This window comes from Porites lutea, chromosome 10 (assembly GCF_958299795.1).
Source record: "Porites lutea chromosome 10, jaPorLute2.1, whole genome shotgun sequence".
In the NCBI taxonomy this organism is placed as follows: Eukaryota; Metazoa; Cnidaria; class Anthozoa; order Scleractinia; family Poritidae; genus Porites; species Porites lutea.
In genome coordinates, this window is record NC_133210.1 from 26,920,075 (window position 1) to 26,935,346 (window position 15,272).

Sequence of the window (15,272 nt, forward strand, 5' to 3'; positions counted from 1 at the left end):
ACCTCCGAGAATATTCGAGAATCGTCGTCTTTTCGCGGGAAATCAGAACTGGCAAATTATCTTTAAGTTGCTTCAAGCGACCGGGTCCTTAACTAAAAAGCGTGCATCTGATCACGTTTTAATTTACTATACGGGCGTAAGCAATGCGGAGGTGAGAGTACAGAAAAAGCCTGTTGCAACCCGTATAAGTCTGCATGCGTTTTCTCTCACAAAGTTTTTTTACGAGTTTTTGTTGTAGTTGTTTTCGTCCATTTTCTAATCTTACTGTTGTAAGCAAGTTCTTTCCTTAGAAAATAAATTTCCGGGCAAGAATTGCACAACGAACAAAGAACCTCATACAAACCGTCTAGACGAAAAATCTTCCGCTCATTTTTTTTTACTTTACTGGTATTTTCCGAAACACCCGATCAAATCTACGCATGCAAATTCTTCTTTCCAATGATGTTGCGTCATTCGCCACGATTTTTGCTACAGCCAAGCGAGGAATAAGCGCTAAACAGATTGTCAGAGGCAATCACATGTTGCGGCCATATTTTAGCCGCAAAACAACGGGCGTTGTGCGGGTTTCTTATCAGGCTCAATTTTACTGCATCCAGAGAACTCCTACAAGTCGGCCTGATCTTATCCTGTACATTTGGTTTATCGTTTGGTGCCAGAACGTTTTGGTATATGATAGTTTTTAGCTTGAGAATTCGACAGATAGTCACAGTGAGGATGGCATTGCTAGTTTCATGTCTTTTTTAATTATTTAAAACTTCTAATCATTCCAGGTGCGAGGGTGGTCAGAGGCAAAATACACTATCGAAGGTTTGGAAAAAGAGAACGACGATCTAATGGCTCAGCTAGAAAAACTCAGGCGCGAAATTGCAATCCTCAGAAATGACCAGGACAACGCGACAAGGGAGAGAACCGATTTGCAGAGCGAGTCGAAACAGCTGCAAACCAGAGTAGAAGACCTTGAGAATCAACTTCAGAAGGCTGTGGAAGAGAAGAGTAGGTTCCAAAAAGAATTAAACGAGACGAAGAACGAGGAGACGCTTCTATCATTCCGTCGCGAGTCCGAAACAGTTGTTAGTGAAGTCTCGGCTGGTAGCTTGGAGGCTGGAGTGGAAATGTTCCCTGAAATGCAAGAGGACCTTGACGTGGCCAAAAGGGAACGCGACCAACTCAACACCGATGTCCTCTCTTGGCAGAACAAATTTAACACGTTACAGAACAGTTATGATAACCTAGAAGCCGGCAAGAACCGCCTTGAGGACAAACTGGATAGCATGCAGAAGACGATCAGCAGCTTAGAGCAGAAATCACAAACACTAACATCCGACAAAAAGAAGCTGAATGCAGAGATTGATGGAGCCAAACGAAAGATTAATGACCTTCTGTCCGAGCTGGATGCTGCGAAACGAGAAAAGGATTCTCTCAGGCAAGAGTATGAGTTGTTGCAGAAGCAGATTTCAAAAATGGAGGCTGAGTACGAAATCCATATCACCACGAGCGATGAATTTGATGACTCCGCTGCATACACCAAATTGCAAGACGCCTACAAACGCAGCCAGGAACGACAGAGTGAAATGCAAGAGGAACTTCTGAGCTGTTACAAGGTGATGGGAGAGCTAAAGAATCAGGTTCAGAGATCACAAGAGACCATTGAAAGGTTAACAATCAACTACAACACTGAGACGGTCAGAAGCGCGAGTCTACGCGACGAAGTGGTCATGTACCAAAGAAGACTTTCTGAACTAGAGGAGAAGAACGAAGTTAGCAAGGGTGCAAATAAGGATTTAGAGAATGAAATGGAGGTGGTACAACAGAGAATTTCGGAGCTCAGTCGAGAGAATTCATCGATTCAGGAGTCAAAGGCTCTGATCTCCGTTGAAGTCGCCAACCAGCGCAAAAAGATCCTCCGCCTTGAGCAGCAACTTGACGATGCCGAACGAGAGAAGGAGAGCTTAAGGCTTCAACTTTCTGCGTTGAGTAGTAAGAGAGGATCGGGATCCCAAGACGTCAGCCGATCAAGTTCCGCTCAGTTTTCAGAACAAAGCCTCAGCCTCCTTCGTGACAAGCAAGTCGAGACTGGGGACAGCACCGAGGAAGGCCTTCAAAGAGAGGACGCTTATAAATCATTCACTCGACGCACTTTTCAAAGTGAGACACGGATACAATCTGACGAGCTTTCTACATCCACGAAGAAGGAAATCGAGTCGTTCTTTGACCTTGGCGGGAGTGACAAAGATCTTGGGCCCTCGGCAGAAGCAACCACACTTGACCTGGACTTGGACGGTGAAGTTGACGGAGGCGGAACAACCAAGACAACCCGCATAGTGACGGTGAAGAGCACCAAGTCCAAGAAGTCCATATTTTAACTGATTAGAACAGAACTTTGAAGAGGAATTTCCTCTTTGGTAGCACAAATTGAAAACTCGATACAGCAGCTCAAAAAAACTCTAATATATTTAAAAAGGCCTCACTCCCTTGTACATTTTGTTGCCCCAGTAACGATGCGACCATACCCACGAGATTTCCTGCTTTGTTTTGATGGAAAAAATAACGCAAGCGAGCATGATATTCCCACTGAATTTGGAACTAAGAGCATACTCCCTTGAGTATTGTAACGTAATACACACTGCGGCAACAAAGCATGCCACCGGATAAGGTCTTTTTCGTAGTGCTGAAAATTATACGTAAATGTAGAACTTTAATAATTTAGATGAGATGGTACAGCACCAAAAGACGATAATGAGACGGTGAGGGAAACTCCCAGTCTAGCCCTTGGGATATGATGATAAGACCAATTAAAAACTGAAGTTCATCGAAAGTTGGTTTCCGAAGAGATCCGCAAATGTTTTTTCAGCGTTGTCAAGAGAGAAAAACGGGACTTTATTCACTGTTGGTATGTAGCTATTACAATATTCTGCATTGTTTGCTATGACGCAGTCGCGCGTGGAGTTTATAACTTTTCACACAATCGATTAAAAGGTGCGGATGTCTCAGGAATTGGACTTGCATTTAATTACAGCCTCTAAGAATAACTTAAGTAAAATTCACATATCAAGATTTCCCCTCTGTCTCATTATTCTCATGAGTCGTTTAATTTACCTATTTGCTACATCCTATGTTTAGCTTTTATCCAAGTTCTTTAAGTCTGAGTCAAGGCATAAAGCAAGTTAGAACAAAGCAAATCAGCCCGCCTCGAAACAAAATGTAGCCATAACGTGAAATATTAGAGAACTTTAGATTCTAAGACGAGTACGACAACAAGTACGAGATTTTCTCAGTACTAAGTAGGGCTTGGGCGTGAACCAGCGTCATTTTGGCGGGAAAACGTGGTAGCCATCGTCACTCTGCCACGAATTTTAGCGAGAGTGTCGAAGTGGGGAAAACAAGTTATCAAATGTTAGAAGTTTTATCATTTTGCAATCGGGAGAGGGTGTCACTTCCTTCACTAAAGGTAACAGCGCTAACTTTTCTGGTGAAAAGGTCTCTATTTAACTACTGGAACAAAATTTCCGTAATCTGTTAGAACAAAAACTGGTGTAATGGTATAATGTACCCATGCATTACAGCTCTTATTTCATAAAGACCTTAGCTTTGCTTTGCTTTTGTTATGTAATTAGTATAGTGTGCCCTTTGTTTTTGATTCATTTATTACAATAGTATCTCGCTGTGCTATTTGGATCACTGTCGCCGCTACTGAATAAAATATTTCGCTGGTCAGAACGAGACATGGATTTACAATAATAATAATGGAAACAAGTTACATTGCGGCTTAGCAATAAAGTTGTAGTATTGTGCTTTAAATTGAAAGTGCTTTCTTGAAATAAATTTTGCTGATAAAATGTTACTTCAAGTCAAGGAATGTAAAGAACTTTACAAATAGAATTAATGGTGGAAAAAATCCCGGTTGGATCAACATTTTCGCAACCCTGTACAATCAACTACAATGCAAACTGTGTCCTGGCTTTTAAGCGTCTCCAGATATATTCCCTCCCACTTCCCGATAATACGCCCATCTCAGTACAAACCTAAAAGTATACTAAGCTTCAGCTACCCCCCTCCCTCCCTTTCCCCCCCCCCCCCCCCACCCTTCTCCCTCTCAACAGATATCACGAGCCTTCTTTTTCTTTCTTTTCGGAATACCGGAAATAACAAGTACGTTGTGGCAACCTCGTTCCCAGGGATCTCTCTTACCCCTTCCTATGGAGCGATAGAGACATCAGGCTTCCGGTTCCGGTTCCGGCCCTTTGCAGCTAGCCATTCAAGTGGTACAAAACCGCCATGCTGGAGAGAAAAAGTCGCACTGGGACAAGACAAACAAAGGAAATTACTATTTAGAATTATGTATGCCTTTGTTTGTCTTGTCCCAGTGCGACGTTTGCTCGCCAGCACGGCGGGCCTGTACCACGTGAATGGCTAGCTGCAAAGGGTACCAGCTCAGGCTTCACTTTCAAACTGCTTTTAAACCCATTCCGATATAAGCGCCACAATGCCTCAGTTTACAAACCCACCCAGCAAAACGCCCCCACGAAGGTGTAAAGGCCCAATCCTTATAATGGGAAAATTTGCGCCAGGTTTCACCTGAGTACAATTCCAGGCGGTCAGAGCTCATGGTAAAAAAAGTTTTGAAAAATATGTTGATATCATGGAATAGATACGACAAAAAGCTTATTCTTGGATTCTCTAATTCTCTACATTTTATCTTAGTTTGCCACAAAAGCTGGCAGTTTCCCAGAAAAAGAAATTGGTCTGACAAGTCTGTAAAATTTTTTATTAATAGTCGTTACTTTACTCGAACGAAGGCAACAGAAAGACTGCCGGAAATTATCCCTTTTTACTAATTTTTTAAGGAACATTTTTAATCAGTATTTTGCTCGAATTTTTCCCATAAAGAGTGCAATTTGTCAGACCATCTGTCACAGAAATATTGCTTACTATCAAGTTAGCTCCACGATGTATTTTACCGTAGATTGGAATAGTTATGAAACCTGTCAGAATCCTTTGCTACATGTTTTTTTGGACCTGAGGGTGCAGAGCGTTCAATAGCATTCCTAGCATTTTGATGTTATTGACCCATAAAAACGTTCCATTAATTCATTCCGTCGCAATTTGCCAACAGAAAAAAAAGGATTGTGCACCTTCGGGGAACTTCCAACATAAACTGCAGCACTGTGGTTTTTATATTTGATGTTTGTTGCCTTTCATAACCAGTCTGCTCTAATAACTATGATTTTACTAGTATTTAGACTTGCCTACAAGTCGAGCTCAAATTTTTTCACGAGCGCGAAGCGCGAGCGGTAGATTTTTTATGTTTTCTGCGGCAAAAGCGAGAGAGATCGAGAGCTTTACGGGAACCGGAAATGAGAAGCGAAGGACTTTGAGAAAGTCTAACTAGTACTAAGCTCTCTCTCTGTCCTGCTTTTTCTCGTTATCAGGCCCTAACACTTTTTCTCTTGGTGTTGCGAGCGGGTGTGAACAACAAATTATGTAATACCAACGCTTTTAAAGACACTCAATGACAGCCCACACCACATCACGAAAGCGAAGCAAAAATGGTTTCCGCAACATCAAAAAGTACACTCGAAAATAGCCCGCTTAAGCTAAATTAACAATCAAAAATTATCTCTTCGTAGCCTGACAGCCTAACAGTGTCTGAAAGACTAATAATGCAGACCTTCAGCTTCTACATACGGACTAAAGCACTAAATATTGACTTGTTTTGAACTGGAATATACAATACAGAACTACATTCAATAGCCAGCGAATTACAGTAACGAACACATTATAGCTTTGTTTTTCGGCTCCGCGCAAGCAGCAAGAAAAGCTTCATAAGCATTAATCACCGAAAGGAAATTTCACCACAACTGTACAAAAGACGCGATACATCTAATTACATCTTACTGAATAGCCTTAATGTCACAATTAACACTTCTCATTGAACTAAAAAAACTGAACGAACACAAAAAAACTGGAGACAACGGTTCTATCGTTTCCTTGCATGTGCTACAAGAAAAGTGTTTTACGTTTCTTACCGTCCAATGAAAGCAAGCAATATTACTTACCGAAAGCCTTCTAAAGGTAGTCAAAAGCCAACTTAATTCTCTGGGGAAACCGTGTTTGTCAGACAATCTTAAGTTGAATTTAGAGGGATAATTAACATGCCCAAAGCTCTTCCTTTACGTAATTAAAAGACAAAAACACACAGCTTTTATCGGCTAAGTTTAGTATGTGTTAATAAGTCAAATCTTCAAACAGCTAATAACTTTAAGCCGCTCGTTTCCTGCCTAGAAGTTGGCAAAATCTAGGCTATCAAACGTTAAAGACGCACAAGACTTGATACAGGTTTAGTTTAAAGTACAGCACTGAACGGACAGTTAGTTACAAAGACGAAAACCAAATTGTGTAAAAGCAGTTTATCGGATATTAAGCCGGCCAAACAAAAAATCGAGCGCCAAGAACCGATTGTTTCTTTCGAAAGGAAGACAGAAAGAGAACAATATAACTTGGTCAATTCACTTACAGAATGGAAAATAGGCCAAACAAAAAGTCGGCCACAGTGCGATTTGCAAACACGGTCCGTCAAATTGAAGAATCACTTCAAGAGCTAAAAGAAGATGAAACGAGGGATCAAGAGCAGGTGGAAGATGTGAGAGGAGACGAAGGAAACAGCGACGACGGCTGGGACACAGATTTAGAAATTTCAAGCAAAGCAGTAAGAAAAACTCGCAGAAGTGCAGATATCACCGGGAAATCGTCGTATCTGCGCACGTGTCGTGCTCTAGGAGTCTCACCAGCGACAGCCGTGCTCGAAGCAATCCACACTCCGGAAATTATGTTAGCCCACCACGGTCTAGGGCCACAAGGGGGACGGGCTCTTGCCAAGGCCCTCATAAAGAGCACGACAGTGGAAAAGCTTGACTTGCAAGAAAACAGCCTCGGAGAGGAAGGAGTGGAATGGTTCGCCAAGATGTTGCTTGAAAATTGTTATATCAAGTTCTTAAATCTCGCGGGTAATATGATGACTTCGGGCGGAGCGCGCGCCATGGGCAAAGTGATATCGGAAAATAGATACCTTCAGTGGTTAAATCTATCGTTCAATAACCTAGTGGACAAGGACGCAAAGCCGCTTTCCAAAGGCTTGGAAAACACAACGAGTCTAAAATATCTCAATATGAGTCAAAACTCCTTTTGCGAAAGCGGTGGTGAGTTTCTGGGTCCTGCACTGGCGGAAAACAATAGCATAACTGAGCTTAATCTGAGCTGGAACCATCTCCGATTGAAAGGCGCCATCGCTATCTGTAAAGGTATGAGACACAACAGCGCTATAGAGATCCTGGATCTTTCTTGGAATGGATTTGCGGACGAGGGGGCCGAAGCCATGGGAGAAGCACTTAAAAAGAACGACACACTTCTGGAGCTTGATCTAAGCTACAACAGAATCACGGAAAAAGGAGCTTTGGCCTTGGCGAAAGGTCTCCAGATAAATCAAACGTTACGCGCGCTAAAAATCGGCTCAAATCCTTTGGGAAACAGCGGCTGTTTTGCACTGATGAAAGCGATCAAAACAAACTCCAACTCTGCTTTAGGGGAGCTGCACTTGGATAATATCACCGTGAAGAAGAACTTTTTAGGTATGGCCTTTTTTCTGTTCATATTGCGTTCAGAGGCATCCAACGACTTTTATTCTGCTAAACTACTGGTCGAAGGAACAAATATTGCCTAGAAATGTCTAAAGCTCAAACAAGGCTACAGATGTCTGGATAACAGTTCCATCAGATTCTAAGATATCCGGAGGTTGTGTTTTTCACATTTTATTACCAAGAAACGGCGATTATTGTTTAAAAAAGGGCCTCGTAAAAATATCAGTGTAGAGAAAAAAGTCTCCTAGAATTTTCTAATGAAAGTACGGGTACTCCATTTCTTCGAAATTTCGACCGGACCCATCAAGGTAGCAAACAATTTTCCTTGGAGGGATTAAGGGTTCGGAGGGTAGGGGGTATTTCAATGACCAGGGGGGGAGGGACAAATCACACTTTATCCCCTTCCGGTTACTCCTACCACACAAGATAGGTTTAAACGTGCGAGAGAAATGCTTTATAGCAAATTTATTCCGAATAACCTTGCCTGTAATTTGAAAAACCCTGTTCACAGGTCTACTGGAGGACTACATGAAAGAAAAACTCGATTTTCAAATTAACTACGGTGCCAATCCACAAATAAACCGAAACAGAAGAGGAACCATGGCAAGTACGTTTGGCAACTTCGACAAAGATTCCGGCAGAAGGGTGAAGCACGAGCTACTGACGGCCCTGAAGAATTTCTTGCTGGAGAAAAGACTCAGGGCCGTAGATCTGTTCAATTGTTTGGATAAAGACAAAACACAGAGCGTAAGTCCAGATGAGATGTTTGTCGGATTGAAGAAGTTGAATGTACCACTCAGTGATCCGCAGCTTAAGAGGCTGATTCGAATTCTAGATAGAGATGGTGATGGAGAAATTGACTACGGAGAATTTGCCGCGGTCAACGAGATATAATAAGCCATGTTGCAACACTCAAGTTTGGGAAAACTCTGCACCCTCTCACGATATGTGCTATGGTGTTCTGTAAAGCTAAGGTAAAAATTGTAACGCGCAAGTTTGAGAAAACTTCGCGCCCTCTCGTAGGATAACACCCTCCTCGATCTCCACGATTGCTCGGATCATGATTCATACGAAAGACGAATCCAATAATTGTTAGTTAGCCACATACCCATCACCACATTTATATTACAGATACAACTGACTCATCGACATCCCAAATCCCACCGGTGGGAAAATGATGGTCACAGAGATATATACGTCCGAAATAAATATCGCATAAACACTTGCATTGCGAATACTGATGCGAGATCTTTTTTTTTTGCTCAAAAAGCCCAATTTGAGTCGTAATTTTTCTTTCTCAGCCGTGACCCTTTAAGCCTTAATATCCACTCACAAATTATCCAAACTGGTTTCTATACATTTCTATGAAGAATTCGTTGAGAGAACTACTTTGTCAATTCTCACAACCTTTTTATTTATTGTGCATTGTTATTGTTAGGAGAAAGATGATGTCGGTCACTCTTTCTTCAGCCCTTGTTTCAGAATTCCAGTTTAGCAAGATTAGAGTCTTTTGCATACGATTTTTTTTTTCGAACTACACCAAGCATGGCTTAGTCACAGTGTAATTTTAATGTAAACTAGCAGTGATGGAACTATTTCTCCTCCATCGGAACATATGCATGAGCCGCATCACCATCAAATATAACTATTAGTATTAAGCATACCTGGATCATGGCCCAGGAAGGCGTGGCCGTTTAAGAGAGCTTCTACGATCGCCAAGTTGCTTGATTGACGTTTAAGACAGGTATTACAATTTCTTATGACGAACTCACAGTTTTACGGTTACAGGAAGTTCATCCGATAATTTGTATTCATTATAAGAGCCGGTAATGTCCTTTCAGAATCGCATTCACTGTATGGACGGGATGAAGCTCTTAATTCTTCGGGCAATGAAAAGATATTTGTCGTTCAATAAAACAAACGGATTGTAACCCAGTCGTGACGTTTTTTTTCCTGATTTTCCCATACTGGAGAATATTCAGAAACGATATGGACAAGTATGAGGCGCAAAAACCGCTTTTACAAACTAAAGTAAGACGCGAAAGTCGTGAGTACAGGTCTGCTCCTGTCAAGTCCACATAAATAACACATTTTTTAAGTTAAATGTCAGTGTGTGTGACGATTTTAGTTTGGAACAACTAAAAACGCGCCACATTCGTTTCAACCTTGAACGAACATTATTTTGTATTAACAGAAGCATTTAAGAATTACTCACAATTTAAGAGGTCCAAACCGCCACGTGTGAACCCGAAGAAGCTAAAAGAAGAACGAAAAGAAAAAACGAGAATTAATGAACAGCTATGGTGAAAAGGACAGTCTTTTAGGTTAGAAACATTTGGGGAATCTCATCTCGAAACCAGCAGACCTTCTGGTGGGAAACTGTAATTGAAGATATTGGCCTGGTAGCAATAATTCGCCGTTTTTTTTTAAAGAACAAATACATGTGTAGGAAAGTAGCCAAGTTCCGGTAAGTCAAACATTTTATTTCCCAAGGGGGTATGTCACGCTTTTTCCTATCTTTTTAGAAAGCTGAAACGTGTCTTGAGCGTCAATTGAATTCAATAAAATAATAGTCCAGTATTGTTATCTAAGACTATATTTAGGATTGAAACTGTTGCTATAGCCTGTGTACAGAGCCCCTCTCCCCTCAATAAAAATCGGAGACGGGCCCTTCTACGGTTTTTACTGAGGGGAGGGGAGGTCTGTACACAGGCTACTGTCGCCACCGATGGCAAGGACGAACATGGTTTGAAACGTGAAAAAATTGAGCCAACGTTTTCAAGTTTTGATGTTATGCCTGCAAAAATCATCAAAAAAATATTATGATTGGAGCGCTCCCTGATAAAATTTGTTTCATACCTTCTTATTTTAACTCTAAAGAGGCATTTTGGGTAAAGTCGAACCAAGTAATGACTTCAGATTGATCTAAACCAGCAATCACCACGTGACTTGGCCCCTTTTAGTGAAACAACTTCCTTGTAGTTCAAGTACCAAGATATGACCCATCCGCTGTCAGAAATTTTTAACAAAATACTCTTTTTGTAAGATGCGGATCAATTTATTCTTTATTCAAAGCGAATAGTCACTGTTTCAAAATACTTGACCATGAAACTTGCCAATTTTATGACATTTCTTTAAACAGAGTTACTGACTTGTTAGCAGTGCTGGTGAAGCAGTGCCAATATAGTAAGCCGGAATCTATTAGCAATTCTAACTATCTGAGCACCATTATGTCGCGATTGAGCAAGCTTTCCTTCTGGTGTGGGCGGAATATTCTTATTTTTTCTTCCGATTTTAGACTGAAAATATTCTTGTGTTATTCTTAAATTATAGCTTATGACATTTCCGTTTTAGAATTATTGGAGTATCAATTACTGTTAGTGCTTGTTTCTTCAAACATAAATGACAAAACAGCCAAGACAAAAGCGACCTGAGGTTTCCCGATATTTCGGACGGACAAGAGCCGTCCTTCTTTAACGGTTTTCCGAAAATATCGGGAAACCTCAAGTCGCTTTGTCTTTGCTGTTTTGTTAGTAATGTTTATATTTTTGTCTTGAATAAAACACCTAGATATCGTCATTTTATGTAAAAATTTTCCAGGTTCTTTTGTTTCGTTGGTTAGTTTAGAGAAAGGAATAACTTTGTACGGTTAAGCTAAAGAACATATATTGTATTTACGGATTTTCAGCACAAAAAATCATATCATTTACAGCTTCGGGTTCATTCTTGAAATATTCTCTAAATTTCGCAAATTTCAGCCTCAATATCCTTACCTCATACTACTGACAGTGTAAACCACCCCCAAGTTAAAAAAAAAAACACGAAAAAGACAGGATGTTAAGCTTATTAGACTTGTTGTTTTATATCTTTATTTTCCTTCTGAATTTTCAAAATTCAAACGTGAATACATCATGAATGCACACTGTTAGTATCTTTTGCTCTTGTCATGCAACCTGGTTCCCAGGGTCTCTCTTCCAGGTGACAGGGAAAAGAGAGAGAAAGAGAGACACACTGGAAACCAGGTTGCTTTTTTGCCTAGTCCCTAGGCCTCATTATTGTGCGCGGCCGATGCGTTTCTGGTCACGTGGTCCGAGCACGTTTTTTTTCTTGACCGTTCGTCTCAGATACATCACCAAAATGCATTTACCGAGAAGGCCTGGGAAGATGCCATACAGGGACTAGGGCAAGTTGCTGTTAATGTCTTTGTTCTTTAACTTTTACATCCAATGCTGATCAACATCAATTTTCTCTTGAAAGTATCAATAAATTATCAAGGGAAACGGTTTGAAGAAAATGGTTCGATCTTTTCAAATTCTCTCAACTGATTAGGGTAATGTATGAGGCATGGAGATCAGTCTGGAGATTTTGTAGGATCGATATATTGGCTTAATGGGTAACACTGGCAGATCTAGGGAGACCCCCCTTATTTTTTGCCAAAGAATGAGTCCTGCAGGGCCAAGAGATCCTTTTTTAGAGGGGGGGAGAGGAGGGGACACCCCTCTTATCACAAGATCTGGTAGCACCCTTCCACTTTCTTCAAGATCTGAATTCGCTATTGTAAATACAGCTATTTCAATGTGCGTTGTAGGATTACAAACAGGCAATTTTTAAAAATGCCATGAACCAAAGTTCTCCTGTCATAAAACAGCAAAGGTAGTCATTTGTGACCCTTTTATACTATCCATGAAATGTTTGGCATGTTTCAAAGGATTCAAAGCTACTTGCATGACCTTGCAGTCTAGTCGCATAAGTTTGAGGCCTTAAAATCCAGGAAAGTTCCATAGCTGAATACTAAAAAGAAGCCAGATTAAGCTGTTGCTTGAGTCAGAAGGGTTAGGATCTCCATGCCTTACGTCTTCATTCAGATTTTATGATATATTTTTTGTTTACAACGTTATTCAAACTAGTTGCTTCTTCTTTCTAGAAAAAAGTAGCCGGCCTCTATGAGCAAAGTAGCCGACGCGTTCCGTCGGCTATCGGTACTTATTAAAACCCCTGGGAGAGGTGGCTGTTAGTGGAGGTTCAACGGTAATTTCTGATATTCTAAGTAAAAGGAAGCATCAAAAATTGGATTTACTGAGTGGTTTTGTAAACTTGCTAACTAAAATGCCAAATAACACTTGTTAGGCTTACATGTATGAATTAAAAACTATTAAATTATTGTAAAGTTCCCCTGAATGTATACAGCCGAACCTCCCATAAGTGACCACCCAAAATGCAAAGACTAAGTGGTCACGTACGGAGGTGGTCATTTACAAGAATCAAACCACAGGAAGCCTTTTCCGAGAAGAGGTCCAGACATGGAAGACAATTTAATGCATGCAATGCCTAAGTTACGACATGTGTAGTTCCATGTTGTCACTAAAGTTCTTTGCATATTCTAAGTAGCACAGTGCACATAGCGAACGTAGACATCAGAGAATGCATCAAGTGGCCGCTTAAAAGAGGTTAATAAACAATGGAAAATCATTAACTGTCAGGCCCAAAAGGTGGTTGCAGTCACTTACAGGAGGTGGTCATTTACTAGAAGTTCAAACTCTAAGGCTGTTACTGGGAAATCTTGGTGTTTTGGGTTAGCGGTCGTTTATGGGAGGTGGTCACTTACGAGGGGTGGTTGCACATGGAGGTTCGACTGTAAATCTAAATAAAGTTCGCAGGGACCATAATCCCTCTAAGGCCAAGTTTATACGTCATACATTTGCCAAACTCAATTATATTGGGTTTAACAGAAGTACAACAGAAGCACAACATCAATTCATACCTTGTGACTGAGTTGAACGTAATATTGTGAACGTATTATCAAGACAATGGCTCTGAAACTAGTTTTCAAAATGAATAAATTTAGATTAACATGGCATAAGCACAACGTTTGAATCACTACCACGCCAGAGTCAGGGGAACAAAAGCAGAAATTCAATACGGATAATATGTCACTACCCAGATCTGAGAACTGATTTTGATTGGATAAGGGAAATTTTCAACCAATGGTCACCACTCAGATCTGAGTATTGACCAATATCATTATGGAATTTCTCTGCTCATAATCCTCAGACATCATAGTTGTGACAGCTGTTTTCTATAATCACTGGCATAATCCAAAATCAGATCTTGGAGGTCACTTTAACGCAAATATATGCCCGCAATCTGGTAGAAAAGTTCAAACGGCTGTTCAAAATGAAAAATTTTACATTGAATATAGATCAGTCAATCTGGTAGAAAAGTTCGAATGGGTATTTGACATTGAATGTGATGGACAAAAAATCTATTGAAATAATAATATAATATTGTTGAAAGTCGGACAACAAGAACAACAAGAACTTCTTGACTAGCATTGTGGATAAAACACATACTATCAAAACCTGGACAGGAATGAAACAATAAAACACTTACTAGTGTCACAAATATCTGCTATGATCCTTGGTATCTTTTTTAGAAGCTAATTATGAAACAATGTATGTTAAGGTTTGCTTAGAATACAATAGCTTTTACCGGTTTGTTTGCGCAAAGGGATCAACTGTTTTATGTCAACTGGTCACGAATGCCAGGTAATTGGATAGGGCAAGGGAAACGATTTCTGTCGCCACTCGCGCCCCGTTTCATTCTCTGCCCCCATTACTGTAGTGAACGGGAGAGGAAAGAAGACTGCAAACCTTGAGTGACAAGCGTGACAATAGTTTTGTTTGAAAAAACGTTCCGCCAAACTTCAACTCCTTTCTTTCTTTCACAGATGTTTTTTTTAAACGACCAGAAAATATTAATGCTGGGGAAGATTACGACAAAACGCGCAAATAATGGCCCTGTCGCGTTTGTCACACTCAAACGTTTTGCTGTCCTCTTCTTTCTGCCGTCCTATTGCGAAAACTCACTCAAGCGCCTGCAGTGAAGGCTTCACAAGCCATTAAATTCGATTTCCCCCGTGAAATTCAAAGTTGAAACATTAAGCTTAAATCCGAGATCGAGAACGAAGTAAACTATGTATTCTTACCCTTTCCGACACTTGCGAAGCAAGCAAGTACGCTGTCGCCCTTCCCCCGATTTCAGCGCGGTGACATCTTGAAAGTTACTTCCACGGCAAGTATTTAAAAAAGGCTGATAAAATTTTCTTCATTACACTCCCCAATAGTTGTTATAGGTCATTTTTCCCTTCTTCATCTTGTTTCTGACGCCGTGAAACGAGTAATTTATATCTTCCGAAGGAAATTCAACACGATTTGAATTCCCGCCTGGCGGAGCGAAAGGCCTGGCAACTGTAAGCGGCCACCCCCCCCGCCCCACCTCCACCCACACTACCCCGGTCATTTCCCGTCATAAGACCTCCTAGGAGAACGAACACCCTCTAGTACTGCGTATATGTAAGTGCTACAGCTAGTTTTCTTGATTGTTACAAAAGTATGGTTTGACTCCAATACAGCCTCGTCCATAGCAAAGTCATTTTGAAAAAAAAAGAATAAAAAATATAAAGAAGGAACTTGCCTTTTTGACTCCCAAGGGATCATTTCCATAGCGACGAATGTTCCGCTGTAAAGTAAGGAACGACTGCGTTCCGAAAAGGCAGAAATATCAGAGTGGTCGATTTTCTTACTGATATTTGTGATTTAAGAGCAATTATTTAACTTTGGAGAAACTCGAGGTAAGCAA

General features: G+C 40.7%; 2 protein-coding genes across 2 annotated transcripts in view; both read left to right on the forward strand.

Annotated features, from left to right (window-relative positions):
• LOC140949725 (uncharacterized) overlaps window positions 1-3,841 on the forward strand; it is a 38,318-nt gene extending 34,477 nt beyond the window's left edge. Inside the window, exon 6 of the mRNA XM_073398863.1 lies at window positions 771-3,841. Within this exon, the coding sequence (XP_073254964.1) occupies window positions 771-2,363 (1,593 nt within the window). The 3' untranslated portion in view covers window positions 2,364-3,841. The remainder of the gene's footprint in view (window positions 1-770) is intronic.
• A 2,676-nt stretch (window positions 3,842-6,517) lies between these two features.
• On the forward strand, window positions 6,518-8,528 carry LOC140950959 (uncharacterized). The gene is made up of 2 exons (XM_073400173.1): window positions 6,518-7,625; window positions 8,146-8,528. The coding sequence occupies exons 1-2, from the start codon at window positions 6,518-6,520 to the stop codon at window positions 8,526-8,528; spliced, it is 1,491 nt and encodes a 496-aa protein (XP_073256274.1).
• Window positions 8,529-15,272: the final 6,744 nt, after the last annotated feature.

Coding starts and splice junctions, on each gene's coding strand:
- LOC140950959 (XM_073400173.1), top strand. CDS start 6,518: ATGGAAAATAGGCCAAACAAAAAGTCGGCCACAGTGCGATTTGCAAAC. Junction 7,626..8,145: donor CGTGAAGAAGAACTTTTTAG/GTATGGCCTTTT, acceptor CCCTGTTCACAG/GTCTACTGGAGGACTACATG.